This window comes from Brachyhypopomus gauderio, chromosome 11 (assembly GCF_052324685.1).
Source record: "Brachyhypopomus gauderio isolate BG-103 chromosome 11, BGAUD_0.2, whole genome shotgun sequence".
Classification (NCBI taxonomy): Eukaryota; Metazoa; Chordata; class Actinopteri; order Gymnotiformes; family Hypopomidae; genus Brachyhypopomus; species Brachyhypopomus gauderio.
In genome coordinates, this window is record NC_135221.1 from 1,149,739 (window position 1) to 1,177,500 (window position 27,762).

The 27,762-nt window shown below is 45.6% G+C and overlaps 2 protein-coding genes and 1 long non-coding RNA gene across 5 annotated transcripts; 1 reads left to right on the top strand and 2 right to left on the bottom strand.

Moving 5' to 3' along the window:
• Window positions 1-81: 81 nt before the first annotated feature.
• On the top strand, window positions 82-19,764 carry eif4ea (eukaryotic translation initiation factor 4ea). Of its 3 annotated transcripts, XM_077021022.1 has the most exons (9): window positions 92-166; window positions 2,177-2,335; window positions 11,763-11,866; window positions 12,199-12,294; window positions 12,706-12,769; window positions 13,721-13,834; window positions 15,600-15,739; window positions 16,635-16,764; window positions 16,852-19,764. In XM_077021022.1, exons 1-8 carry the CDS (start codon window positions 149-151, stop codon window positions 16,747-16,749), a joined length of 810 nt encoding a protein of 269 aa, XP_076877137.1. In that variant the 5' UTR covers window positions 92-148; the 3' UTR covers window positions 16,750-16,764; window positions 16,852-19,764. The 3 variants fall into 3 exon arrangements, with proteins under 3 accessions (XP_076877138.1, XP_076877136.1, XP_076877137.1); XM_077021023.1 differs by lacking the exon at window positions 2,177-2,335 and having other exon boundaries at window positions 82-166; window positions 16,852-19,761; XM_077021021.1 differs by lacking the exons at window positions 11,763-11,866; window positions 12,199-12,294; window positions 12,706-12,769; ... (2 more) ...; window positions 16,635-16,764; window positions 16,852-19,764 and adding an exon at window positions 5,887-10,604 and having other exon boundaries at window positions 85-166.
• LOC143526552 (uncharacterized) lies at window positions 4,083-5,273 on the bottom strand. Its single transcript, XR_013133892.1, has 2 exons — window positions 4,637-5,273; window positions 4,083-4,356 (listed from the first exon to the last, which is right to left on the bottom strand). It is a non-coding gene; the product is annotated as an uncharacterized LOC143526552 (long non-coding RNA).
• A 196-nt stretch (window positions 19,765-19,960) lies between the features above and the next one.
• Window positions 19,961-25,065, bottom strand: adra1bb (adrenoceptor alpha 1Bb). Its single transcript, XM_077021024.1, has 2 exons — window positions 23,851-25,065; window positions 19,961-20,777 (listed from the first exon to the last, which is right to left on the bottom strand). Exons 1-2 carry the CDS (start codon window positions 24,815-24,817, stop codon window positions 20,311-20,313), a joined length of 1,434 nt encoding a protein of 477 aa, XP_076877139.1. The 5' UTR covers window positions 24,818-25,065; the 3' UTR covers window positions 19,961-20,310.
• Window positions 25,066-27,762: the final 2,697 nt, after the last annotated feature.

Below are 27,762 nucleotides of genomic sequence, written 5' to 3' on the forward strand. Positions count from 1 at the left end.
TTCGTCTCCAGATCAAACGTGCTGCGTGTACACACGTAAACACACGTGGGTCCTAGACGGAAGGGGCGGGGCTGACGGGCCGCCGCGCATGCGCAGAGCACGGGTCTGTATCGCGGATCTCCGGGTCGGGGCTCCGCGCTCTCGGAACATGGCGGCTGCCGAACCGGTGAGAGAGACAACGGGCGGAGGAAGGGTGGAGGTGTGGGGTGGGTGTGGTGTGTGTGTGTGGGTGGAGGTGTGTGTGTGTCGGCCGCAGACGCAGTTAAACCGTGTATGTGTGTGTGTGTGTAGCTCGGTTCTAACGGGCTGCTGTGTTCGTCTTGTGCTGCGCGGTCCCGGTGTGTCGGGCGGGTATCGGCCCAGCTGGGTCACCCGGACCGGGTCTGCAGGTTCGGTTCGGTGTGTTTTTGTCTGTGTGGTCGTGAGATGTGTGTATAATTACCGTGTTTTACTGTCGGCTGTAAAGAACTGGTGGAAACTTCTTGGCTAGAGAGAGAGTGTGTGAGTGTGTGTGTGTGTGTGTGTGTGTGTGTGTGTGTGTGTGTGTGTGTGTGTGTGTGTGTTGGACCTTGTAGGATAACACAGCAGTGCATCACAAATGTGTGTGTGTGTGTGTGTGTGTGTTGGACCTTGTTGGATAACACAGCAGTGCATCACAAATGTGTGTGTGTGTGTGTGTGGAGTGAGGATGGGTGTGTGTGTGTGTGGAGTGAGGATGGGTGTGGGTGTGTGTGTGTGTGTATGCTGAGTGAGGATGGGTGTGTGTGTATGCTGAGTGAGGATGTGTGTGTGTGTGTGTGTGTGTGTGTGTGTATGCTGAGTGAGGATGGGTGTGTGTGTGTGTGTGTATGCTGAGTGAGGATGGGTGTGTGTGTGTGTGTGTGTGTGTGTGTGTATGCTGAGTGAGGATGGGTGTGTGTGTGTGTGTGTGTGTGTATGCTGAGTGAGGATGGGTGTGTGTGTGTGTGTGTGTGTGTGTGTGTGTGTGTGTGTGTGTGTGTATATGCTGAGTGAGGATGGGTGTGTGTGTGTGTGTGTGTGTGTGTGTGTGTGTGTATGCTGAGTGAGGATGCATTATGTGTTGAGTGAGGTGTAAAATCACCTTTAATACAGAGGAGCTGTGAGTGGTTTCATTATGGCAGTGTGGTGATTGGTAGCTGGTGTGTTTTACAATATCAGTATTTATTATTTATTAGCTCATGGCAGGAACAAAAGCTTTGGCGTCTAAAAGCAAGTTTCATTCAAGACACAGTGTGGCTTTACCGTAATGTCCGTGGAGTAAGAGTGTGTGTGTGTGTGTGTGTGTGTGTGTGTGTGTGTGAGTGTGTGAGTGGATCATTTTGCGGGTTGTTTTCATGTACTGAATTGTGTAGTTGTCCCAAATGTACTTTTATGTACATTTATGTTTTTTAACAGTGTATTTACTTTTAAAGCAAAGCAGATCATCAGAACGGTTCTTGGTCAGGCTGAGCTGTGTTGGGCTCGTCCCAGTGATCCATACATCACCAAATGGAGACGCCACAGCTCTGGTTACTTTGAGTCTCAACTGAATAGGGCAGGCATGAGAATCTGTCACCTTTCGGTGAAATTCGCCGTTTTGAAGTTGAAAAGGGTGACCTACGTGAATCGTGTAGATCCGATGAGTTTTTTGTTTTTTTGGGGGGGGGGGGGGGGTCGGGAGGTTATATGTATATATTTTAATTATCATATTGACTTAATAAGCAAACAGAATTGGCTATTTCAATGACGTTGGCCAGCAGTTTCCGCCCAGAACCTTCATGGAGGCCAAATAGCGTTTCAATCATACGAACGTTCTTCATTCATGTTATTCATTTACTGCTAAGCGGGACGAGAAGCAGGACCTAGTGCTACTGTAGCAGACGGAAAAAATGATGTTTATATTTTGTTGTATTTGTGATTTATTTTATTAATTTCACAGAAATCCCTCCTTTATTTTTATTTTGTTTTGAAAGTTCTTTACGGTTCTGTGTGGCAATGGGAGTGCGTATATTCCTTTTGTCCGGTCTGTGCACCCGTAGTTACTCCCCCTATTGTCGCGTTTGGCGCAATTTTTCCCTCAGTCTGTGGCGAACCTGACTGAGAGAGGCATGCCTGTTGAAGCTAGTGATGATGCCTGTTGAATATTTTTGCTTTGCTTTTTATGGTGTTTATACAGAATACACAGACTGAAGCTGATTCCGGTGTCCAGAGTTTTATTCCTCACATACACAACGCAGAAGGGAGTAGCATAAAGCCACAGACCGGCTACATTGGTGCCGTGACCCGGATCTCCTTCAGTCCAGATCATCGCCAGTGTGATCGCCGAGGGTTGCTGGTATCTGTTATCTGTGTGTTTGATGGACAGTTTAATTGTTTTTTTTTTCTAAACACTAAGTTTTTGCCTCAAGTCAAGTGTTAACAGACTTTGTGATTATGACAGATTTTACTGAAAAGAGTGGGGATAGTTTACCTGTCATGGATGATTTTGCTATTGGGTTAGGAAGGGGGAGGTTGTGGAAAGATGTAGAGCAGACGCCTGTTAAGGGTATCCGCCGGCGCCCACCAGGTCCTCCTGTTTTCTGTTCTACTCAGTTATGTTCTGAAACCCCACCCACTAGCCAGCCTGCACCCAGAACAGACCTAGAGAACCTCATCACCCAGTTAGCTCAGCAGATTGGACACAACATTGCCTCACAGCTACAGGGAGGGTCTGGCATGCAAAATAATAACGCAACTCAAAATAATACTGCACAGACACGGAGTGCAGAGTCAGACCAAACACGTGCTGAACTAAACATGACAGGAGTCAAACTAATAATGGCCGCAGATGTAAAGGAACCCCCATTCTTTAGGGGAGATGGGTCAGACAAGTACTCAATACATGAATGGGAGGAGATTGTAGAACATTACCTGAGAAAAAGGGGAATTCCAGTCAGTGAGCATTCTCAGGAGATTATGTCTAAGTTAATGGGGAGAGCCAAGGATGTTGTACGAGTGACGTTACGTAACGACTCGTCTTTAAACCCATCTGAGAACCCTAAGATAATCTTGGACATACTGAAACAGCATTATAGTGAGGTGACTTATTCTTCCATGCCCCTCGCTGACTTTTATAATACCGTTCCCCATGTTTCTGAAAATGTAATGGACTACTGGCTTCGTCTAATAAAGCAGTGGACGTAGCTGATGAATGCCTTAGAAGGCAGGGCCGTAGCATTGAAGAACCAAGTCGAGAGGTCACCATGATGTTTGTAAAGCATTGTCCTGACCCAGCTCTCTCAAACATCCTGATGTTCAAGGCAGCTGATAAATGGACTGCTAGTGAAATTCAGGAACGTCTGACCGAACATCAGAGAGAAGCACGGGCCAAATGTCAAACAAAGATGAGTAGGTCTTCCCATGTTGGGGCTCACCTACAAACTTCACTACCTGAGGGTGAGAAGACCCATGTTGCAAAAGAATCTTTTGACGAGGCTCCTGAGAAGGCTACGACCTCACAATTTCAGATTGACAGTGGCTGTGTGCAGTCTCTGATTGGCCTGCTAGATCGTGCTCTCGAACAGAAGGATCAGGCAACAGTCTTTGTGCAGCCTTCCCAAAAGCAGATGAGATGCAGGGTGTGTGAGTCTGATGAGCACACAACAACCATGCACTGTCGACAGGAAGGTCTGTGTCTGTCGTGTTTCAAGTCTGGCCACTGGAAAAGACAGTGCTGGAAGTCAAAACGCAAGACAGGACCTATATCTAAGGAGGTCTCTAATGGCGCATTTCCACTAGGGCCTGCTTGGCGCGGTACGGTTCGATACGGGTCGCTTCGCAACGGAACGGTACGGTCGCGTTGTGTTTCCATTACAATGGTGAACCACCCCAATGTGGGTGGAGTCGCTGTTGGCGCGCGGGTTGTAGTGTCGTGACATCATTTGTATGCGACCACAACACCGGCACAACACCCCTTAACAAATAGCATTATTGTATCTTATTTATCTTTATCTTCATTATTGTATGTGGTTGCTCTAATTATTGATAATAATTTGGTATTACTCAAACAGGCTGAATACACCCTGCATAAAAAGCATCAGTCATACAATCAAATGAAATCAAACTTTATTATGAAATAGATATTTAAAGTACAACATATGTAAATTATAGTTATAGTTTAAAAAAGTGCAAAAAGCAAATATATACGTATAGCTTTATATGAAATAAATATTTATAGTACTACAAGCAACATTTTGTGTGCTTTTACTGGCGTCTGTCTCGCATGGTGTTCACAAGTTCGCCAAGCACCCCGAGGAAAGCCCGGTTGAAGGAAACATTTTCCGCCAACTCCGCTCGCCTCGTCAATGGAAGGGGAATCTTGAACGTAAAAAATAACAAATATTAAACACAAGTATTCCCGTGAAAGCAACAACAATATAGCGTAACTGCACAAAATGTGTAGCACGTCATCGCTGCTATGGCTACAGCTAACTAGCAAGGCTAAGAGCTAGCTATTGTACAGTAGTGACTGTGGTGGTAACATTAACTACAAACACAGCTCTAAATTCCTGCGTTTACAATAGATGCGTTCATATTACGTTCATATTACATCTTTTACGAGCCTAGTAGTAAAACTGTGAAATCACAATACACTCACCATTCTCCGTGGCCTCCAGCACCGACATCGTCGTGTCCAGCACGTTTTCTCTTCCGTTACTGGCTGGCCGGTGACCGTATACGACATCCATTTGCTGGAACCATTTCCAGTCTTTGCGGTTTGCTCCGCTGCGTCCGTTATGGTCCTTCACCGCCCGGTAATCGCGTTAAGCTTTTTTAGCTTGGACCGACCGGCACTGCTGAACGGACCGCTGGTAGCCATGAGTGGCCATTAGCGCGGAAACATCGCTAAAAACCTTTACATTTCTAGTGCCCCCGTCCAGTTCACCCTGGATTTTTTGATCGCTGATTATTAACAGAAAGGTTTGTATCTCGGCGTTTGACCAGGGAACAGACTTCGCTCCTTGGGTTTTAAAAATGGCTGAGGAGTCCATAGCATAGCGGAGGAGTCGCTCTCCTGACGCACCCTGTGACGACACTCCCTGGCCAATCAGTGTCATGCTGTTCCTCCACGTCACAGAACTGTACCGCTTCGGAACGGTTAGAACCTCGAGCGAGTCGGTACGAAAAAAGTACCCAAAGGGGCCGGCTAAACGGGTCCTGGTACTAATGGAAACACTCACAAACCGACCCGTATCGAACCGTACCGCGCCAAGCAGGCCCTAGTGGAAATGCGCCATAAGCCACCCGAAGGTGGGGACCTGGAGCCGCAGTTAAACTAGACAACCTACATGTGGGGAGGGGACATGTGGGTGTTACAGAATCAACCCTCATTAATGATTTAGAGAAACAATATATGGACGTGTGTCAGTCTCTTCCAAGCGACTGTAAAGTAATTGCACAAAACTTACAGAGGATAGAGTCTTTCAGCGAACTATACCATGCCCCTGTCACTATCAATGACGTGTATCAGCTAAAAGGGATGCTTGACTCAGGTTCGATGGCTTGCACACTGAGTGAAGATGCTGAGGGAAAACTCCTCAGAGGAAATGTTATTTCAGAGAAAGGGCAGTTAACAGAGCGAGTCATCCTTGTTGGTTGTGGAGGACAACAGGTGCAGCCCAAATGTATGTATGAAGTCAAATTGAGTCTGTATGGGGTAAAGTGTATGGTACCAATCCTGGTAGTGCCCGGTCAGAATGATGACATCATTATTGGCACCAATGTCCTGAAGCATGTCATGCATCAAATGAAAAGAGATAGTGACTATTGGAAATTAGTTTCACGAGAAGATACACAAAAATCTGATGAATGTGAACAGTTCCTTGAACTGATGTCATGTCTTACTAGATGGAGAGGCGAGAAGGTTCCAGACAAGGTTGGCACTGCTAAATTGACCCAAGCTGTCACTCTGCTTCCAAGACAGGAGTATTTGGTGTGGGGTCGTCTGCCAAGAGATGTGCCTATGTCGCCAGGAAGCACGGTGGTGGTAGAGCCAACGTCCTCAAGGTCCGTGCCTAGAAATATTTTAGTGGGCCGAGTTATCACCCCACTTTGGGGAGATGGTTGGATCCCTATGAAAATCACCAACCCCACAGAAAAGGCCATCACTTTAAAGAGGAACTGCAAGTTGGCAGATGTTCAACCTTGTTTGGCTGCCGAAGACTTTTCAATTCTTGAGAGCTCTTGTCAAATTCAGACACGTTCTAAAGAACCCACAAGCGACGAAACCAGCATAGCTGATTTGAAGGAAAGGCTTCAGAAAGCAGGCTTGGGTGACGTCGACATAGAATCTTGCCAAGCTACCCTGCCAACAAAAATTCAGTTAGTGCAGATGCTCGAAACATATCAAGACGTATTCTCAAAGCACCACCTTGACTGTGGGGAAGCCAAAGACTTTGTACACCGCATTCGACTGACAGACGATCGTCCCTTTCGCCTGCCATACCGCCGTGTGCCACCAGCGCATTACCAAAAACTGTGACAGGTGCTCACAGAAATGGAGGAACAGGGGATCATCAGAAAGTCAATGAGTGAGTATGCTTCTCCACTCGTGATGGTGTGGAAAAAGGATGGAAGTCTTAGAATATGTACAGACTTCAGATGGCTGAATGCAAGAACCATTAAGGACGCTCATCCCCTACCCCATCAGTCCGATTGTTTGGCAGCGTTGGGTGGGAATTCCTTTTTTAGCACAATGGATCTGACGTCCGGGTTTTATAACCTACCGTTGCATGAAGAGGACAAGAAGTATACTGCCTTCACTACACCCCTAGGCCTTCATGAGTATAACAGATTGCCGCAGGGACTTTCAAATAGCCCCGCCTCCTTTATGAGGATGATGATGAGTGTTTTTGGGGACTTGAATTTCAGCAGCCTTTTATGTTACCTAGATGATCTTCTTATTTATGCTCCATCTGAAGAAGAAGCACTTAGTCGATTAGAGCTAGTCCTGAAGCGTTTAAGGGAGCACAACCTAAAGTTAAGTCCCAAGAAATGCCATCTCCTGAGGAAATCTGTGAAATTCCTTGGTCACATTGTGAACGAGGATGGAGTAGCCGTTGATCCAGACAAGGTAGATGTAATTGTCAGGATGACTACAAAAGACCTAATGGAAGATGATGGTTGCACTCCTTCAGTGCGCAGGGTGAAATCATTCTTAGGAATGGTCTTTTACTACCAACATTACATTCCCAACTGCTCATCTATTGCCAAGCCCTTGTTTGCTCTCACAGCTGGGCAGAAACGGAAGGGAAAGGCTGTAAAGCTACACAAAAATGCAGGGACCTTTAGAAAACTTAAAGCTTCTGACTGGACAAATGCATGTGAATCAGCCTTCTTCTCACTCAAAGAAAAGCTGCTTGACTGTGTAGTCCTTGCCCATCCTGATTTTAGCAGACCTCTAATACTATCAGTCGATGCCTCACTTGATGGTCTTGGGGCCGTCTTGTCACAGATCTCAGCTGGTGAGACCAAGGCACGGCCCATCGCATTTGCGAGTAAAACTCTCAGCAATGCCCAAAAGAGATACCCCGCCCATAGATTAGAGTCCTTGGCGCTGAAGTGGAGTGTCTGCGACAAATTCAGCCATTGGTTAAAGGGCCATCCATTTACAGTTTGGACAGACAATAATCCGTTGACATATATTATGACCAAACCCAAGCTTGATGCCTGCGAACAACGCTGGGTGGCCAAGCTCGCCCCCTACACATTTGACTTAAAACACATACCAGGAACAAAGAACATCATCGCAGATGCACTCAGCCGGGACCCCTTTGCTCTTACTGTGGGAAGGAGAGTAATCAGTGAGCCATATGCTACCCTTTTGAAAGAAGCTGAAGGAACAGAAGAAGAGGGAATCCAGGATGTCTTTCGAACTAGAGTTCAGGGTATCCAGATGATAGAGAAGGCCGGCGAACATGGGGAAGATCTTGATAAAGTAACTCATGGTGATGTCAAGGCTCTTTTGGAAGTTCACACTGAGTGGGAGGCAGCGGCGGAGTCTCGAGCAGTCCAGTTTCTACAATCTTCTCCCCAGGTTACATTCCCAGGGCAAGATACACTTCAAACACTCACCCTCGATGAACTGCGGCAGTGTCAGGAGCAAGATCCTATAATATCGAAGGTTCTCCCCTTTGTAGAGCAGAAAAGGCAACCAAACCGACGAGAAAGAAGCATGTTGAATTCTGCAGCTCTGATGTTAATAAAGCAGTGGGACAAGCTCAGCATCCAGAATGGAGTGCTCTTCAGGGTGACAAGAGATGTGACAAGTAAGCAAAGAAGGTCTCAGTTTGTACTTCCAGAAAGTCTTAAACAACAGGCTTTATCCGGTTTGCATGACATGGCCGGACATCAAGGTCAGGCTAGGACTCTTCATCTCACAAGGCAGCGCTTCTTCTGGCCAAGAATGGAAAGGGACATTAGACAATATATAAGATGCTGTGAGCGGTGCATACTAGCTAAAACCCCTGAACCTGCAGCCAGGGCACCCCTGGAGAGTATAGTTACATCTGCCCCTATGGAGCTTGTTTGTATCGATTTTTGGAGTGCAGAGGATGCAAAGCAAAGGTCAGTGGATGTTCTTGTGGTCACTGATCACTATACCAAACTAGCTCATGCATTTCCCTGTGCCAATCAAACAGCGAAGCAAGTGGCAAAAAAGTTATGGGATAATGTGTTCTGTGTTTATGGATTCCCACAGCGCATCCACTCAGATCAAGGAGCTAACTTTGAAAGTGAGCTCGTGGCTGAGCTTCTTAAATTGTCAGGGGTTGCCAAATCACGTACAACCGGGTACCATCCAATGGGGAATGGGGGAACCGAGAGGTTCAATAGAACCCTGGGAAGTATGCTCCGTGCTTTGCCCCTGAAGTCCAAGCAGCAGTGGCCGCAGCAAATACAAGCTTTGACGTTTGCGTATAATGCTACTGTGCACGAAACTACGGGCTATGCCCCCTTTTATCTTATGTTTGGTCGAGTCCCTAGACTCCCAATAGACGTGGTTTTCAAGCAAGTGCTAAAGGACCCAATCATAGTTGACTACAACACCTATGCCAAGTCTCTGATGTCAACTCTGCATGAAGCTGCCCAAATTGCACAACAGCATGCAGCCAAAGAAAGACAGAGGCAAGCTCATGAATATAATAAAAGAGCCAAGGGCGTTGCTTTGAATATTGGGGACAGAGTCCTCCTTGCAAATAAGGGAGAACGAGGGAAAAGGAAGTTGGCTGACAGGTGGGAATCCACCATATACACCATCATTGACAGTAACCCTAAGACACACATTTACAAAATCGAAGATGACCGCGGGAGAGTCAAGGTTGTTCATCGAAATCTAATCCTCGATGTGAGTTTTCTGCCTATTCAGGAAGCCACTCAAGATGAGATGATCTCAGATGATTCAGATAGAGTGGATGAACTTCAGGCTACTGGCCATGATAGCTCTGGAGAAGACGGCTCTGACGTCACTGAAGAATCATGGACTTCCTTATCAGAGACTCCAGAGGAGCTCGTTTCTGAGGAAGAGTGCTGTGAAAGTACTAGAGGCCTGTCCCATGATTTGCGACCAGATGATTGGCGACGAATGTCTGGAGGAATAGGGCCTGATGTTGATCGTAGTCCTAACAGAACACCAGACCTAACTGACTTAGATGTAATTCCTGAGTCACCTGTTAATGACACTGACGACCACAGTGTACAAGATCCTGACATGACAGAAATGCCTGATATGGATACGGACGCAGAAGCAGCTGAAAGTCAGAATGCTAGCACAGCGCCTGGTTTAGTCAGGACAAGGGCTGGCAGGGTAGTAAAAGCAGTCAGCAGGTTAATTGAGTCTATGGTGCAAAAGCAGCACACAAACACCCTGAGAGGCAAACTTCATAGAAGGTCACAGTCTTTGTTTTCTTTGTCTTAAAATGGACAATAGGGGGATTCCTATGTTGTCACAATGACAGGTTTTGTTGGAGTAAGTTTTGTTTTGGAAAGAACATTTGATTAAGAAGGTACCAAGTCATATGTGGTGTAAAAGGCATCATATTTCCTAAGAAGGAGCTGAAGCCTGATCAACTTCTGCTCTATCTGAACTTGTTTTGCAAGTAGTTTGATATACTGGAAGTTAGGATTATTTCCTTTAAGGTAATTTGGACCGGATTTTGAAAGATGTTTGCTCCTATGTGGTATTGTGGTTGATTCTCATTACTGTTAATACATTCTGGGTTTCTGTGAAATTTAGGAGGGGTGAATGTAGCAGACGGAAAAAATGATGTTTATATTTTGTTGTATTTGTGATTTATTTTATTAATTTCACAGAAATCCCTCCTTTATTTTTATTTTGTTTTGAAAGTTCTTTACGGTTCTGTGTGGCAATGGGAGTGCGTATATTCCTTTTGTCCGGTCTGTGCACCCGTAGTTACTCCCCCTATTGTCGCGTTTGGCGCAATTTTTCCCTCAGTCTGTGGCGAACCTGACTGAGAGAGGCATGCCTGTTGAAGCTAGTGATGATGCCTGTTGAATATTTTTGCTTTGCTTTTTATGGTGTTTATACAGAATACACAGACTGAAGCTGATTCCGGTGTCCAGAGTTTTATTCCTCACATACACAACGCAGAAGGGAGTAGCATAAAGCCACAGACCGGCTACACTACACCGCGGACAAGTCAGAAGAGCGAACATTTACCACATCGTACATTTACCACATCGTACATTTACCAGTGGATTTAATTGGGTTATTAATGGTTTCAATCGTTTTCATATTTTGCGGTAAAACAAAGTTACTGCCGTTCGCTACAGCGTTGAATACTGTCAGAGCCACAAGCTCTTGTGATAAATAGGTAGATAGATAAGCCTATTAAGTTCGCGTCAACCCCGTGTAGTTAACGGTGACATAAAATAAGAAACGAGATTTTTTTCTAGTGTCTGTAGTTGTAACTGGTGAATCCAGGGACGTGTGAGGATCACATTCGCACCAGGGCTGAAAAGGTTGAAGATGAAGTTGTAAACTCTTGTCGTTTGAGTCTACCCTGTGCTTTAGCTCATGTTAGAAAATAAAAACACGTGAACCTGGTATTTTTACACTCATTTTCGCCGCTGATGTATTTATTGGTTCATTAAGACGTAATGGTTTTGACTGAGCCATCCGGAATGGCGAAAGCCGCTTCTCGCGTTTAAGGATCTGGCTTCATACATTGAATCCATTGACAAGACAGTAAAAAAAAATTAATAGATTTTACTATATTTTATGGAGCCCGTAAGGTGACATCATGTAAAAAAATAATAACGCGTGGCCACGACTTATTAACGCGTGGGAGATACTAATGTCGCCTTTCACACGCGGCAACAAAGTTTATTTTTTCACAGCAAAGCAAGCAGATCCCAGGGACGTTCGCGAACTGACTGCCCAAGGAAGGTAAACCTGGCTTTATATAAAGTAATACTTAATTATCTTGTTCGAAAGTCGTGGCCACTCGTTATTATATTTTTTACATGATGTCACCTTACGGGCTCCGTAATATTTGGCATCACCTGTGCTGTATCCCCGTACACCAACAACCCCCCCCCGCCGTCGCCGTATACCCCTGACGTCACATGTCAACGCCCCGTCGCCGTATCCCCATGACGTCACATGTCCCGCCCCCCGGTCTTCTCACCTTTTTAACCCCTGACCCATTTTCATGCCTGGAATAGGGTGATTATGTCCTCACAAGTGTCCCATCCTTGTTTTGTAGGAAATAACCATAAACACACAGATTTCAGAAGAGGAGAGAAATGACACATCTGCACAAGAAATTGTGAGTCCTGAAGATTACATTAAACATCCACTGCAGAACAGGTAAGTGCATTTGGAGTATTCTAAGGTAGAGACTGTGTGCTCCTGGGTCGCTGCTGAGGGTGATGGCTAGTTCACTCGTCTCCGTCACCGATGTCTTCTTATTGCTCCACTGGAAGATCTTTTGTTTTACGCTCTTTGGAGTGACATTGAGTTTTTAAACAATACTATTAAATGGGTCATTATTGTGGGTGATGATGCGTGTTTACGATTGCACCTACAGTAAATGAGTGTGTGAGCTGGTGGTGTGAATGTTCCTACTGTGGCTAATGTGTGTCTGTTGTGTAGTTACTCTGTTAGTGATGTTTACAGTCATGAACGGTTTTGTTTTTCAGATGGGCTTTGTGGTTCTTTAAAAATGACAAAAGTAAAACCTGGCAAGCAAACCTGCGTCTCATCTCAAAGTTCGACACGGTTGAAGATTTTTGGGCGTAAGTTCCTGCTCAGTTCCCGATCCACATCTTCACGAACAGAAAAGGCCCGCCACCTTAACGGCTAAGGCCCGCCACCTTAACGGCTAAGGCCCGGCTGCACTCACCGTCCTCACATTCTGAGTCCTTAGTTCAGTTTAACTTGTTACTGCACTAAAGCTCTTAAGCGTTTGATTACAAATTAGTTCCAGTTACCACACACACAAAGTGGTGGTCAGATCTTCCTAAAGCAGACAGTTCCTACCATTGTAAATCCAGCCTCTTCCTGTCTGACCTCCGCCGTCCTGTCTGACCTCTTTCTGACTCCTGTGACCTCTGTTTGAATGTCTGATCTCTTTTTTGTTGTGTACTTGTGTGGATCTGATAGACCAATGTAGCAGTTTTGTGAAATAATTCCTCTTGTTTTTTCAGGCTGTACAATCACATCCAGTTATCGAGTAACTTGATGTCGGGGTGTGACTACTCTCTGTTCAAGGTTAGTACTTCGATGGGGCTTCTCTGTGTGAGATGCTTAGCTGTGTATACGTGTGTGAGGGAGAGGGTGACCTCCTTAACGGAGGACGAAGGCATTTATAAGCTGACCGGGGGGTGTGTGTGTGTGAGGTGTGAGGTGTGTGTGTGTGTTAGGAGCTGATTTTCAGAGCAGAGCTGACCTTCTGTGTTAGTGGTGTGTGGCTGCTGAGAAAGCACAACTAACATGTGAGGGGTGTGTGTGGGAGAGGTGTGACACGTGTGTGTGTGTGTGGTGTGTGTGAGGTATGACACGTGTGTGTGTGTGTGTGTGTGTGTGTGAGGAGGGTGTGTGTGAGGTATGACATGTGTGTGAGGTGTGTGCATGTGAGGTGTGTGCCACGTGTGTGTGTGTGAGGTGTGTGCCACGTGTGTGTGTGTGTGTGTGTGAGGTGACACGTGTGTGAAGTATGACACGTGTGTGAGGTATGACACGTGTGTGAGGTGTGTGCATGTGAGGGGTGTGTGTGTGTGTGTGTGTGTGAGGTGTGTGTGTGTGTGTGAGGGGTGTTTGGGTGTGAGGGGTGTGTGTGTGTGTGCGTGGGGGTGTGTGTGTGCACGTGGGGGTGTGTGTGTGTGTGTGCGTATGTGTGAGGGGTGTGTGTGAAGGGTGTGTGTGAGGGGTGTGGGGTGTGTGTCAGGGGTGTGTGTGTGGGGGGGGGTGTGTGAGGGGTGTGTGTGTGTGTGTGTGTGTGTGTGTGTGTGTGTGTGTGTGAGGGGGTGTGAGGGGTTTGGGGTATGTGTCAGGGGGGTGTGTGTGTGTGTGAGGGGTGTGTGTGTGAGGGGTGTGTGTGAGGGGTGTTTGGGTGGGTGTGTGTGTGTGTGAGGTGTGTGTGTGTGTGTGTGTGTGTGTGTGTGTGTGTGTGTGTGTGTGTGTGTGTGAGGGGTGTTTGGCGCTGACCACTGTGTTTGGTAGGACGGTATTGAGCCCATGTGGGAGGATGAGAGGAACAAACGTGGAGGACGATGGCTCATCACCCTCAACAAACAGCAGCGCCGCGCAGACCTGGACCGGTTCTGGCTGGAGACGGTGACCACACACACACACACCTCACACATGCACCTCAAACAGACCTGGACCGGTTCTGGCTGGAGACGGTGACCACACACACACACACACACCTCACACACGCACCTCAAACAGACCTGGACCGGTTCTGGCTGGAGACGGTGACCACACACACACACACACACACACACACACACACACACACACACACACACATGGACACACCTCACACGCACCTCAAACAGACCTGGACCGGTTCTGGCTGGAGACGGTGACCACACACACACACACACGGACACACCTCACACACGCACCTCAAACAGACCTGGACCGGTTCTGGCTGCAGACGGTGACCACACACGGACACACCTCACACACGTACCTCAAACAGACCTGGACCGGTTCTGGCTGGAGACGGTGACCATACACACACACACACACACGCACGCACGGACACACACACACACCTCACACACGGACTCACACCTCACACACGGCCGCACACCTCATACACATGCACACCTTACACACACACACCTCACACACGGATGAACACCTCACACACACACACACACACACACACACACACACACACACACACACACACACACACACACACATGGATGCACACACACACACCTCACAAACGGACGAACACCTCACACACACACGGATGCACACACATACACACACACCTCACACACAGACGAACACATCACACACACACACACGGATGCACACACACACACACACACACGCTTCGGTGCTAAATGCCTCGAGAACTTCACATTGTTCAGCTCTGCACACTTGGGGACCTTTAATGTGTCTACATCTCCCCCTTTACTGTTCTATCACATTAGTGCATGCAAACAGTCTGTACAGTTACAGTTACAGGTACAGTTACACCGTACAGTTACAGGTACAGTTACACCGTACAGTTACAGGTACAGTTACACCGTACAGTTACAGTTACAGGTACAGTTTCACCGTACAGGTACAGTTACAACGTACAGGTACACCGTACAGTTACAGTTACACCGTACAGGTACAGGTACAGTTACACCGTACAGGTACAGTTACAGGTACAGTTACACCGTACAGTTACAGGTACAGTTACACCGTACAGTTACACCGTACAGGTACAGTTACAGGTACAGTTACACCGTACAGTTACAGGTACAGGTACAGTTACACCGTACAGTTACAGGTACAGGTACAGTTACAGGTACAGGTACACCGTACAGGTACAGTTACAGTTACACCGTACAGGTACAGTTACAGGTACAGTTACACCGTACAGTTACAGTTACAGGTACAGTTAAAACTGGAATTTGGTACTCGGAGATTATCAGCAGTATGATTTCTAACCCAGTACCCCTCAGATGATAAACATGTTGACGGTGCCACACAGATACATGGAGTTGTCATTCTACTGTCCTGGACCCAAAGCTCAGATCACACGGGGACTCTCCATGATCTAAATACATTCCCATAGATCCATTAACTCAATCTTTACTGTCTTATGCTCTTTTAAAATTAAATTAAATTTTTTTGTGTATGTGATTTTGATTTGTTTCTTTGATTTGAAAGCCAGTAATGTTGTTCTGATTTGTGTCCTGATCTTTTCATGTGTACCTTTATTTGTCTTTTATTAATCAGGTTTATTCTGTATACCTGGCGCTTATTAAATTGTTGTATGATTGCTGTTTTTCTTTATTTGTGTTTTATTAATCAGGCATTTTGTGTGAAGTGTGGCTTTTATTAAAGTTCTGTATTTGGGTCTCAGCTCCTGTGTCTGGTGGGCGAGGCGTTTGACGACCACAGTGATGACGTGTGCGGTGCTGTTGTCAACGTTCGTGCAAAAGGAGACAAAATTGCGATCTGGACAACAGACTATGAGAACAAAGACGCTGTTGTACACATAGGGTAGGATCTTCAGCCCTCGCCTACAGCCACGTTAACACCTTCAGAAGTTTCTCACGCTAACAGCCTGAACCTCAGTGCCCGATTCTGGAATCAGTATACACCTTTCAGTCCTCCTGGGGTGGTGGGTTTGATCTCCAGTTAGTCTGGCCTGGTGTGACTGGGGTGTGGGAGTGTGACTGGGGTGTGGGAGTGTGACTGGGGTGTGACTGGGGTGTGGGAGTGTGACTGGGTTGTGGGAGTGTGACTGGGTTGTGGGAGTGTGACTGGGGTGTAGGGGTGTGACTGGGGTGTGGGAGTGTGACGGGTGTGGGAGTGTGACTGGGGTGTGACTGGGTTGTGGGAGTGTGACTGGGGTGTGGGAGTGTGACTGGGGTGTGGGGGTGTAGGGGTGTGACTGGGGTGTAGGTGGTGTGACTGGGATGTGACTGGGGTGTGGGGGTGTAGGGGTGTGACTGGGGTGTAGGGGTGTGACTGGGGTGTGACTGTACACTGGTGTAGGGGTATGACTGGGGTGTGGGGGTGTGACTGTACACTGGTGTAGGGGTGTGACTGTACACTGGTAACTGGTGTTCTGGAAGCATCATCCGGACTGGACCAGTGTGTGAGCTGCATAGCTACAGTGCTGGAATAGCAGGTGTGTTCTTCTGGTGAAAGTAACTTGATCAGTCGATTGATCGCACTGGCCCGTCATGCGTGTGTGAGATTACATGCATGACTTTGGTGAGTGTGTTAACTTCTCCAGCCTCAGTATATATTGACCCAGAACACACACACACACTCAGCATACACACACTCCCCCTGTCACCACTACTCTTCAACCAGGGGATTGTTGCTGTGTTTTTAAATGTTTTCTTTCTCTTTAAGTTGTGTGTTTACGAGGTGCTTGTCTGTGCAGGCGCGTGTATAAGGACCGACTGGGAGTCCCTCCGAAGGTCATTATAGGGTACCAGTCTCACGCGGACACGGCCACAAAGAGCAGCTCCATCACCAAGAACAAGTTTGTGGTGTGATGGACGTCCTGCGTGGTAATGTGGTCTCTCCCCGTGAAGTCTTTACATTATATTGCTGTAAGATGAGTATTTTTTTACATCGTCGTTTTTGTCTTATTGCAGAGCAGCGAATGAAGCATCTGCAACAGTAATCCTGTTCCCATGACGACCCGAAGCTGCGTGTGATGGACACACGTCGTTACACAACACGTGTAGTGATTGTGTTGCCAGATCTGTTATGGGATGTAATTCCCCTGTTGACGGTGGTTGCTGTGACACAGACAGGTTGAACTGGTGCTACAGGGCTGCGGGGCAGACCCACCTCTGTGTCCGTGCGCTGTGGTCAGGTGATGAAGGGCTGAGAGCCAATCAGAATGGCTGTTCTCAGTGAGGTCATTTTGGCTTTTTTTTTTTTTTTTTTACGTTTCAGGGGTTTTATGTTCTTTAGCCTAATTTATTTCATTTGTTGTCTTTGTTCTTTAGTTTTAGATTAATATTGATTTGCATATTGGTAAGACTTGGTGAATGTTACATGAACATTAAACTGTACTGAACACCATGAGTGATAGGACACTCTGATTAAGCTTAAGAGTTGTAAACATTTGTATGTAAATAAATATGTACAGTGCATTGTCTTAAACCAGCTGTTCTAAACCATGCTGTGAGTGAATATTTGTTTTTCAGCTGTTATAAACCAGCTGCTGTAGCTGAATAATAATCAATAACTATTATCACCTTTGCTTTTGGCACCAGTGAAATGATCATAGCAGCACAGGTCACCAAAGGCATAGAATACACACAGGATAGGAGTGACATCTGTGGCTTAGGAGTGAGATTTAACCACACACCTGTGGGTTAGGAGTGAGATTTAACCGCACGCATGTGGGTTAGGAGTGAGATTTAACTGCACGCCTGTGGATTAGTGAAATTTAATCAACTACACAACATTAAATAGTGAATTAAATAGACTAACATTAATAAACTAAGTACACTAAATAGACTAACATGTACATGAATTGAAAAACTTTAACCAAGTCTAATATGTAACACAAAAGTGAACTCTATAATCCAGTAAAGGTAAGTACAGTGAAGTGGCGTATGTTAACAGAGTAAAAGATTAGATATGACCAGTGCAAAAACCTTGATGCACAACATAAATAGAATTTAAGAATAGAGTCTGACCCCTAAATGCACAACACATGACTGGGATTACATCAATTGGCAATTAGTGAACCTATCTTGAAGTACTCCAACACAGCTGGGTTTGTTCAATGTTTAAAGATAACAAGGGGAACATTCGCTCTGAACACACACTGTAGGGGTTTATGCAGTGAACACACACTGTAGGGGTTTATGCAGTGAACACACACTAGGGGTTTATGCTGTGAACACACACTAGGGGTTTATGCTGTGAACACACACTAGGGGTTTATGCTGTGAACACACACTAGGGGTTTATGCTGTGAACACACTGTAGGGGTTTATGCTGTGAACACACACTAGGGGTTTATGCTGTGAACACACACTAGGGGTTTATGCTCTGAACACACACTAGGGGTTTATGCAGTGAACACACACTGTAGGGGTTTATGCTGTGAACACACACTAGGGGTTTATGCTCTGAACACACACTAGGGGTTTATGCAGTGAACACACACTGTAGGGGTTTATGCTGTGAACACACACTAGGGGTTTATGCTCTGAACACACACTAGGGGTTTATGCTGTGAACACACACTAGGGGTTTATGCAGTGAACACACACTAGGGGTTTATGCAGTGAACACACACTAGGGGTTTATGCAGTGAACACACATTGTAGGGGTTTATGCTGTGAACACACTGTAGGGGTTTATGCTCTGAACACACACTGTAGGGGTTTATGCTCTGAACACACACTGTAGGGGTTTATGCTCTGAACACACACTGTAGGGGTTTATGCTCTGAGCATGCTCTGTAGGGGTTTATAGCACCAGGGGGTGCTACAGTACTGTGGGACATTGCACAGTGCACATGACTGAACTCTTCAACCAATCGTGCGCTGCCTCTGGCTGTGATTCCCATGAGCTGTGGCCTTAAACACCATGGGACAGAATTACAGCAGATGGTGTAACGAAATAGAACTGGTGGCTTAATGTTTGTATTTACGGAAAATGACAGTAGACACTACATACAAATATTTTACATGCACGTCTGATAAAAGACATCTAAAACACATCTACGTTGTAAGATGTAGTAAATGTGCATATATCTGTGTATGTGTATATAATGTATGTGTATGTATGTATATATTTATATGTAACGTAATGTGTCTGTATTTATATATATTTACATCCCTTTCTAGAGGACGCTGGTCTGTCTCCAGTAGGTCTATGGTCATAATGTGTACAGGGTGGTGAGTAGGTCTTTAACTGAAATAAATGTGACCTTCATGTCAGCAAGTGCCCTACTTTGTATTCTAGACCTGAGTGGAACTTGGAGGAATATAGAACAAGAAACACCCTGGGCCTCTAGGAACCTTGTGAACTACACTTTCTTCTACTACTTACATATATCTACGTATATATCCTCACTCTCTGGACTCTGGTCGGTGGAGGTCTGGGCTTTGGTCGATGAAGGATCTTCTCGGTTCCTAAGGCTGCATTCTTCTGGATTCAGATTGATGTCATTCCTGCAATCCACTGGAGACGTCTTCCACGTTCTGTTGATTTCCTCTTTCAGTCCTGGGAGTTTCTCCTCTTCATTTGTCTGTTATTTTATATCTCATCTCATCTGCTATGTCTGGCTGGTTCTCCTGGTTCCTCTGTCTGGATACGGAGGTGTCCCAGGAGGCATGTCTGGGTTCCCACTGTCGTTCATCTACGTTTCTGATCCACTCACAGTTGGAAAACCCCTCACTACTTATATGCTGTGTGGTTTTAGAAACTGTGAATGTCAATGTATTAATAGGCTCTTTATCAAACAAAAATATTCATTATTCTCAAAGGGGCAAAGTTTATCCATCTGAACCCAGGTGTGCTGTTAACAGAAATCAAGTTCTGTGTAGATCTTTAAAGTTAATTAAACTGCTTAAATTAAAGTGTTATGCTAAATTTAACTGTTTGCATTTAATTAAAGTGTTACTTTACTTTACTATTTTGGCTCTAGGGTTATGAGCAGTGTTACTGGTAAAATCTGAAATATGTGATTATTCAAACACAGTGCAATTTAGATGTGTAAAACAAAGCTTTGATATTTAATGATTTTTCAAATGTTACTGTTATACAATACACTACGATTCCTCTCAGTAATATGTAACTGATATGACTCACACAATATCACACTTTAAATTCACAATAAACTCAGGATGGCAGTAAAGACTTCCTAAGCTGTGCTTGGATAAAAATCTTCATCTTTTATTTGACTGCAAAACAAGGCAGGAAAACATTCCCATAAACTCAGTAGTGTCACAATATGCTGCAGACAGGATGAGTGGAGGCACAGAATCACACCACAACCTTCAGGATCACAGCATCAGTGTAGATGGATGTACTGTTACATCCTAATGCAGGAGGTTTATCTACATGACGTCCGAGCTCCTCCCTCACACCTCTAAGGTCTCTGGGCTGCTCTGAGTTAGATGGCCAGCGCTCTGTATGGGGTCCTCTCTTACAGACTCAAGATGATGGTCTGTAAAACCCTCAGACAGAGCGGACGTGGGTCTGCACCAGGCATGAAGCCCTCCGTGCTCAGAGAGAGGGGACTTGGTGAGGTATCCTGGGCTGGGACACGGGCTGGACGTGGACAAGGTCCTCTGGCTACCATTGAGGTAACTTGAGTAGTTGTCCACCGAGTCCCTGGAGTCCTTGCGGGACTGGAGTGAGTAGGGACTGTGGTATGGTCCTGCAGACCTCTGACTCCAGCGACAGTGCAGGATACGTGTGAAGGCCATCTTAAACTCACGGCTGTAGCAGGGGTAGATGACGGGGTTCAAACAGCTGTTGAAGTAACCCAGCCAGAAGATGACTTTGAACAGAGTCTCAGAAGGACGCAATTTGACGTTGAAAGAAACTGTAAGAAATCATCAAGATGAAGAAATCAGTGGTGTTTTAATAGACTTTACCAGAAGATCAGTGGATTATGTTACATTTAGTATTCAACCTGAGCTGTGGAGGATGGTTGAGCCCCCATTACACGCACACACACACACACACACACACACACACACACACACACACACACACACACACACACACACACCCACCCACACACAGACTCCTTACACAGAAGCTGTTCATTTACTGACTCTTAAATACAGACTTTAGCAGTTACGTAATAGAGACACTAGGTTAAAGTTTAAGTTTATAGTTTAAAAGGTGAAACATTTGATAACAACAAATGGCTCAAATATAATTTATGTTAATTATTTGCTAATTATTATTATTATATAACTTAAATATCTTTATAGTTAAATGGGATGTTCAGCTGGAAGAGAGAGCTTGTGGGTGTTAGTGGGCTTCTACGATGGCGAACTCCTCACAGTTCTTCACAGCCCAACACTTGAGAGCTTACCCATGTGCTGTTTGTAAGGTGTGCTCCATAACACATGGGTTTCTCAAAGGGGCAAAACTGTTCATTTTTCTTTGATGTTTTTATTGAAGTATTTATGTAAGCATATTTGAAAGATTTACAGAAACACATTTACTGAAATATTTTTACTGAAGTGTATTTACTTAAGAATTCGTGTAAGTGTATTTAATGTGGGATTGTTTTAAGCAGACAGCATTTTAACGTAAATGGTCTGACATCCATTTTAAAGCAGAAACACAAATAAATTAATTGAATTTAGTTTTGGGGCTCCACTTTCAACCTGGACCAAAGAGTTTTATGGAAGTTCTGTAATAAATATAAAAGCTTTCTCAGTGACATTGTTACTGCCAACACAAGCATCTTATACACACAGCCATAAATTTCATGTCTGCCCAGAAGTTCTGTTGCCTCACTGAGTCAAAGCAAAAACCAAACAACAAAACAGAAGCTGTATATTTTTATTAAAATGGATCCTAGACCCCACCAGCCCAGCGGAGGTTCTCTGCTGTTTCAGCCCCTCAGACTGCGTGAGCTGCAGGTCTCACCTCCCTCGCTCCACTGGGGGGGGGGTCATCCACGGGAGCCAAGAGCCCCCACAATACTGAGCTGGTCCTCCACATTCACAGTCTCCATGGAGACGCTGGACTTGGCACAGGCCATGAAACAGCACCATTCACAACAGGACGGGCAGTGCTCTGTAAGGGCAGAACGGGGCCCCTTAAGGGCTCTCCGCTCTGCCACTATGTCTGTCTGGCTGGAGAAATCTCATCAGAGGCTTTTGTGAGGTTCTGTGCATCTGTGGAACTTCACTGACCACTTATTGCTTTAGCTCCCTGTTCTTCTCAGTCCTGCTGTCTGAGTCTCTGAGTCTGTGGGTCTGTGGGTCTCTGGGTCTGTGGGTCTGTGAGTCTCTGGGTCTGTGGGTCTGTGGGTCGGTGGGTCGGTGGGTCTCTGGGTCGGTGGGTCTCTGGGTCGGTGGGTCTCTGGGTTTCGTATGGGTCAGTTCACTTACTGTATCACTTCCCACAGCAGCTGAAGCATTTGTTCACAGTCTTAACAATAAGTCCCACAATGCATTGTAATCTCAAAGCTCCCACTCCATTGTCTCTTGGTTGTCTCTTTGTCTTACTAAGCTCCAACGCTAAAAGGAAGCTAACGAATGAAAAATATACAAACCATACCTTAACATCCTGTTTATATAAGTCGTGTGGGGCCCCCAGAGACTCAGGGGGTCTATTGTCTTTTTTGACAGCTTGTGTTGTTAGGAGTTCTATATCCATGTGCATAGAACATAGGTGATACGTAAACATTTGACATGTGTGTAAATCAGTCCTCTGTTCAGTGACAGGAGAAGAATGACTCTTTCCAGATCCAGCCGGTGGAGTAAAGAGTTCATGTCTCTGAAGTATTCAACAATCACAGACTTTCTTTTGTCGTTCCCAGGCAATAGTTTGGCCCCCTCCACCGAGTGTGAGCGTGGCAACCGGTCTTCCCTACTTACACATTGTGTCCACTGACATCTTCTCACCTCAAAACAGTCACCAGATATCTGGACAGCGCAAAGCTTCGCGTGTTAATCTGTGCTCCCCAGGCGTTGCTGTACCTAGCCCACGCTCGGCCCCAAGATCCTGCAGCATCTAAAGTCTAGTGGATGTGACAGTATCTCTTTGGTCAGATGCAGTCACAGGTTATCACAGAGCTCAGAAGCAGTTTAGTTCAACTGTCTTCATTACACAGTCGAATGGTCACACAATCACTCACTAAGGTCAGTGTCACATTTGGATGAGCTGAATCCCAGAGGTCCAGAGATACTCTTCATTACTTTGAGAACCCTACAGCTGTGTAATTAAGAGCCCTTTCAGCTGAACAGCCATGTGTCCTGACCCCAGGGTCTTGACCTCTGTCTGGGGAGGAATGACAGCTATGCTAACCCGTTTATAATAACCTGGCTGAGAGCCTGGTTCATGTCCGCCCTGGGCTGGTTCTCATACTCCCCCACCAGCGAGGCAGCCCAGTGCCGGACCAGTGGACCGCACACACTGGGGGGGCTCTCGAGAGCAGAGAGGAAACCCAGGAGCAACCCCTCCCCCCACTTAAACCCCCGTCTGTGTTTGTACAAGTGACCTCCCCCAGTTTAAACCCCATCTGTGGTCGTACCAGTGACCACAAGCTTCCCACAGCACAAGGCTGGTGTCATCAGCTGCAAATCACTCACACTGCAACTTCTAGAGCCGGATTTCCGGGCCACAGTCCAAAATGGGTTAAAAAAAACCTCCCATTTGCTTCGCACTGATGCTCAATATGTGTGTGGAAAACGAACAGCAAATTTACAAGGCAAAGACAAACAAAAAGTCCATATTTTAAAAGTTACTCAAAACGTCTGTCAGTGTTTTTCTCAGGGGGACAGAAAAAGTGTGTAATATCAATACATGTTCATCATATACAATTTAAAGGGTTCCTAACCCTAACCCTAGATAATTAATATAGGCCTAATGGTGTATCATATAAAACTGATTAATTAAAGCAGTGGCCAGCGCGAGACAGTTCAACCTACCGATAGGTAAGGTGAGGAAGAAAGGCAGCCAGCAGGCAGTAAACATGCCCACCACCACTCCCAGGGTCTTAGCTGCTTTCTTCTCGCGGGAGAACTTGAGCAGTTTGACGGTCAGGGAGCTCCTGGTTTGGTGTCCCCGGTGTTTGGCGGCGCAGCCGGCCTCGTCCTGCATCTGTGACCCTCTGTGAATGCGCAGTGTCAGCTCGCCCGAGTTCAGTCTCTCCTTCTTCACCCCGGCCTCCAGGTTTCTGGTGGTCTGTTTGGCCACTACGTACACCCGGCAGTACATGACGAGAATCACGACCAGGGGGATGTAGAAGGAGCCCAGCGAGGAGAAGAGTGCGTAAAACGGCTCCTCGTTGATGACACACACCGTGGTGTCCGGGGACGGCGGCTGTTTCCAGCCCAGCAGCGGTCCGATGGAGATGATGACGGACGTGACCCAAACCCCGAGCATGGCGAGCAGCGCCTTGCGCTCCGTGACGATGCAGGGGTAGAGCAGCGGGTGGCTGACCCCGATGTACCGGTCGATGGAGATTACGCACAAGCTCATGATGGACGCGGTGCAGCACAGCACGTCCAGAGCGGCCCACACGTCGCAGAAGATCCTGCCGAACACCCAGTAGTCCAGGACCTCCAGGGTGGCCGACACCGGCAGCACGGTGGTGCTCAGCAGCAGGTCCGCCATGGCCAAGTTCACGATGAAGTAGTTGGTCGGGGTTCTGAGGCGCTTGTTGCACACGACTGACAAAATGACCAAGATGTTTCCAACCACAGCAAAAATGATGAAAGTACCCAGTACCAGTCCAAGAGGGACAGCTCGAGAGAGCTGGAGCTCGGGAGATTCGGTTCCGTTAAGTTGGGACGCATCGGTGGTGTTGAACAGCTCCGGTCTTTGGGTTCCCCCGTAAGCCCGAGCGGAACCGCTCGCCCACAGCTGCGGAGTGGATTCATTCTCTTGGCGCATGTTTGCGAAAAATGTTCCCCATTGCTTTACCTGTGGTAATGGGAATAACACAAACGTTAGAGGATGATCTGCTGATGAAAGTCGTCTGGAGAATCCACACAGAGCAGATCTAATGGTTAAGAACAGATTCACTCCGTCGTGTCTCTGCGCCCGTCCAGCGCGCTTTAATGCGCCAAGTGCCGTTTCACACACCAGGTCACTCCCATCAGCCCAGAGGGAGGAAATGTGACACAAGAAATACGAAGGACCTTAAAACACACACGGAGTAACCTGGACTTCTATTACACATTTTACGAAAGTTTTATTTTATTCGATCATATGTGACCTACACGTAGACAACACTAGTTCATTCTACACACTTGAAGAGGTGAGCTGCACACTTAGAGAAATGTTAATTCTGTCGTGTTTAATCCTGTCCACGTTTCACACGCACGACGTGCATCAAAGAGTAATGAGCCCTAAAACCTGCGTGCACAGAACAACAGCTAACAAGTCTGTTTGGGAGGAACCGCTCAGCCTGCAGTAATCCGGGCTGATTTGGAAAAGAAAAATGGCTGAACACCTGAATGTGATTCACTACTATACTGTGATGTCTGGTGCAACATAATGTTTAGCAAAAAAATCAGCCCAGTGTCCAGAGCAAAAGTCCTCTGAGTCCATCAGGGTCTTTCTACCCCACAGAAAAGCTTCATAGTCTGCTGAGCCTCTCTGAGGAGGTCTGACAGGTGAGAGTTACTTACAGAGAGTTACATACAACATACAGCAAATTCACCAGGCGGAGTGTTGAGGGTTGAGAGCCCAAGCAGCTGAAGAAACTGTGTTCAGTGTTTAGTTTCTGTGTTCAATGTTAAGTTTCTGTGTTCCGTGTTCAGTTTCTGTGTTCAGTGCAGTGTTTCTGTGTTCAGGGCAGTGTTTCTGTGTTCAGTGTTAAGTTTCTGTGTTCAGTGCAGTGTTTCTGTGTTCAGTGTTAAGTTTCTGTGTTCAGTGCAGTGTTTTTGTCCATCTGTGTGGTTGCTGTGCGCTGTTCTGTTTTTACCTCAGACAAAACTGCAACCAAACAATAGTGGAGCTTCCCCCAACATCTTACAGTTTTCTACGACTGCTAACATCCGTTTGTCTAATCTGTAGTCACATTTTCAAAACTCCAAACACAGTGAACACAACATCAGTCTTCAGTGACTATACTATTAGTTCAACTCATGTTGTTATGGCACAAAATGCAGTCATTTTACATGTTTTTATAATGCTTAAATTTTCTATACACACAAGGTTATCCAATAACAAAATTCTGGATAATTTTTGCCTTATTTACAAATGCTTGCACAAAGCATGTCAAAAATGAAAACCTAAGGTTCAAAACCTTAAATATTGTATAAAATGCAAAGTTCTGCAAAAACAAAGGCAGCTGAAAAGCTATTACTGTAATACATATTTTTTGCACATATAGATCAATGAAATAAAATGAAGTACAGTAATGTACTGGGTCAGAGAGGAGCAAATATAACAATTTGTCCTGCAATCTCAAGTGCTGGTTTGGTCCTTCACAAATGCCAGATTGGTCCCTATAACAGTGACCTCCTTCTTTAGTTTTTGAATGAACTCTACCAACAACTGGTTCCAGAAGCAGAAATGGAACAGGTGGGAGGAAACACGAGGACATTTGTGATGGGACGATGTAGCATTTTGTCATTCTCATGTCATCACAAACTGGTTTATAGACCATCTAAGAGTGATGTCCCTTTTCCTCCCGCCCATCTCACCTTTCCTCAACCCCACTAAGGAACTTTTTTCAGTCTGGAGGTTGAAGGTGTATGATCATCGGCCCCATAACCAAATGTCCCTCCGGGATGAAATGGATCCCGGCTGCAGAGACGTTTCAGTTGAAGACTGCCAGGGGTGAATAAGGCATACCAAGCTTTTCTATCCCAGGTGCATGGCAAGGGCCAACATCAGATGTGATGTGGATGAAAACATGTGGCCAACTGCTGAAGACCGTTTAGATTACATGTAACAAGAATTTTCAGTTTTATATCCGTTTTTTTCCCCTTGTCTGGCTTTTTTTTGTATATGTGTATTTTTTGCACATATGGGAACATGTCTAATTGTGTTTAGAATTACAGTAATAATTTTTTAGGTTAGGCCACCATTTACAGTAATGTCCCTAATACAGTAAAATATACCCTTTACTGCAAAACTGTTACTGACTCCTTTTTTGTCTAATCTACATTCCATATAGTATCTAACAGTAAATATCACTCATTGTGTAGACAGTATGTTGCCGAAAATGCACACGTCCAAATGAAGCGGAATACAGTAAAAATGAACTGACTAAGAAAACAACAGATGTTACTGTAAAATGTCTGTTTGCTGGGAGAGAGTAAAATATTACATGTAATACTGTTTCTGTATTGCCATCAAATGTTAGTTTTTTTTACAGTGGTTGTGCAGTGATTGACTCTGTTCATCTCGAAAAGAGAATATGTGCTAGTGTTTGAAAGAATGTTTGGATACTGAACCAGGTTTGCTGTGTTTGAACAAAGTTGGTGTATAAAGAGAAAACATTGTTTGCGTTGTGAAATGCAGAGTTGTTATTTAGTTAAGAAAATGCGCTTTTGAACACAATATTAACTATTTGGCTATATGTGTGAGGTCAATGTGTTGCTGTGTTTAGAGTTTTGACAATGTATCACAAGTACTGGGAAATGCATGTTAGCAGTCGTCAAAAATTGTAACACAAAAATCAACGGCAAATGGAAAAAAACGACCACATTATTCTTTCATTTGAATTGATCTTACTGTAACTCTGATGCTTTAGGGACGTGATGCCAGATGTCAAAGATCTTGGCATTTGACCATTTACATTGACGGTTAACATTTGTTATTTTTTTAAACCAAACATCAAGAAGCATGTTACATGCTGTAATCTAGTGTGTTTGTTGTTTCTA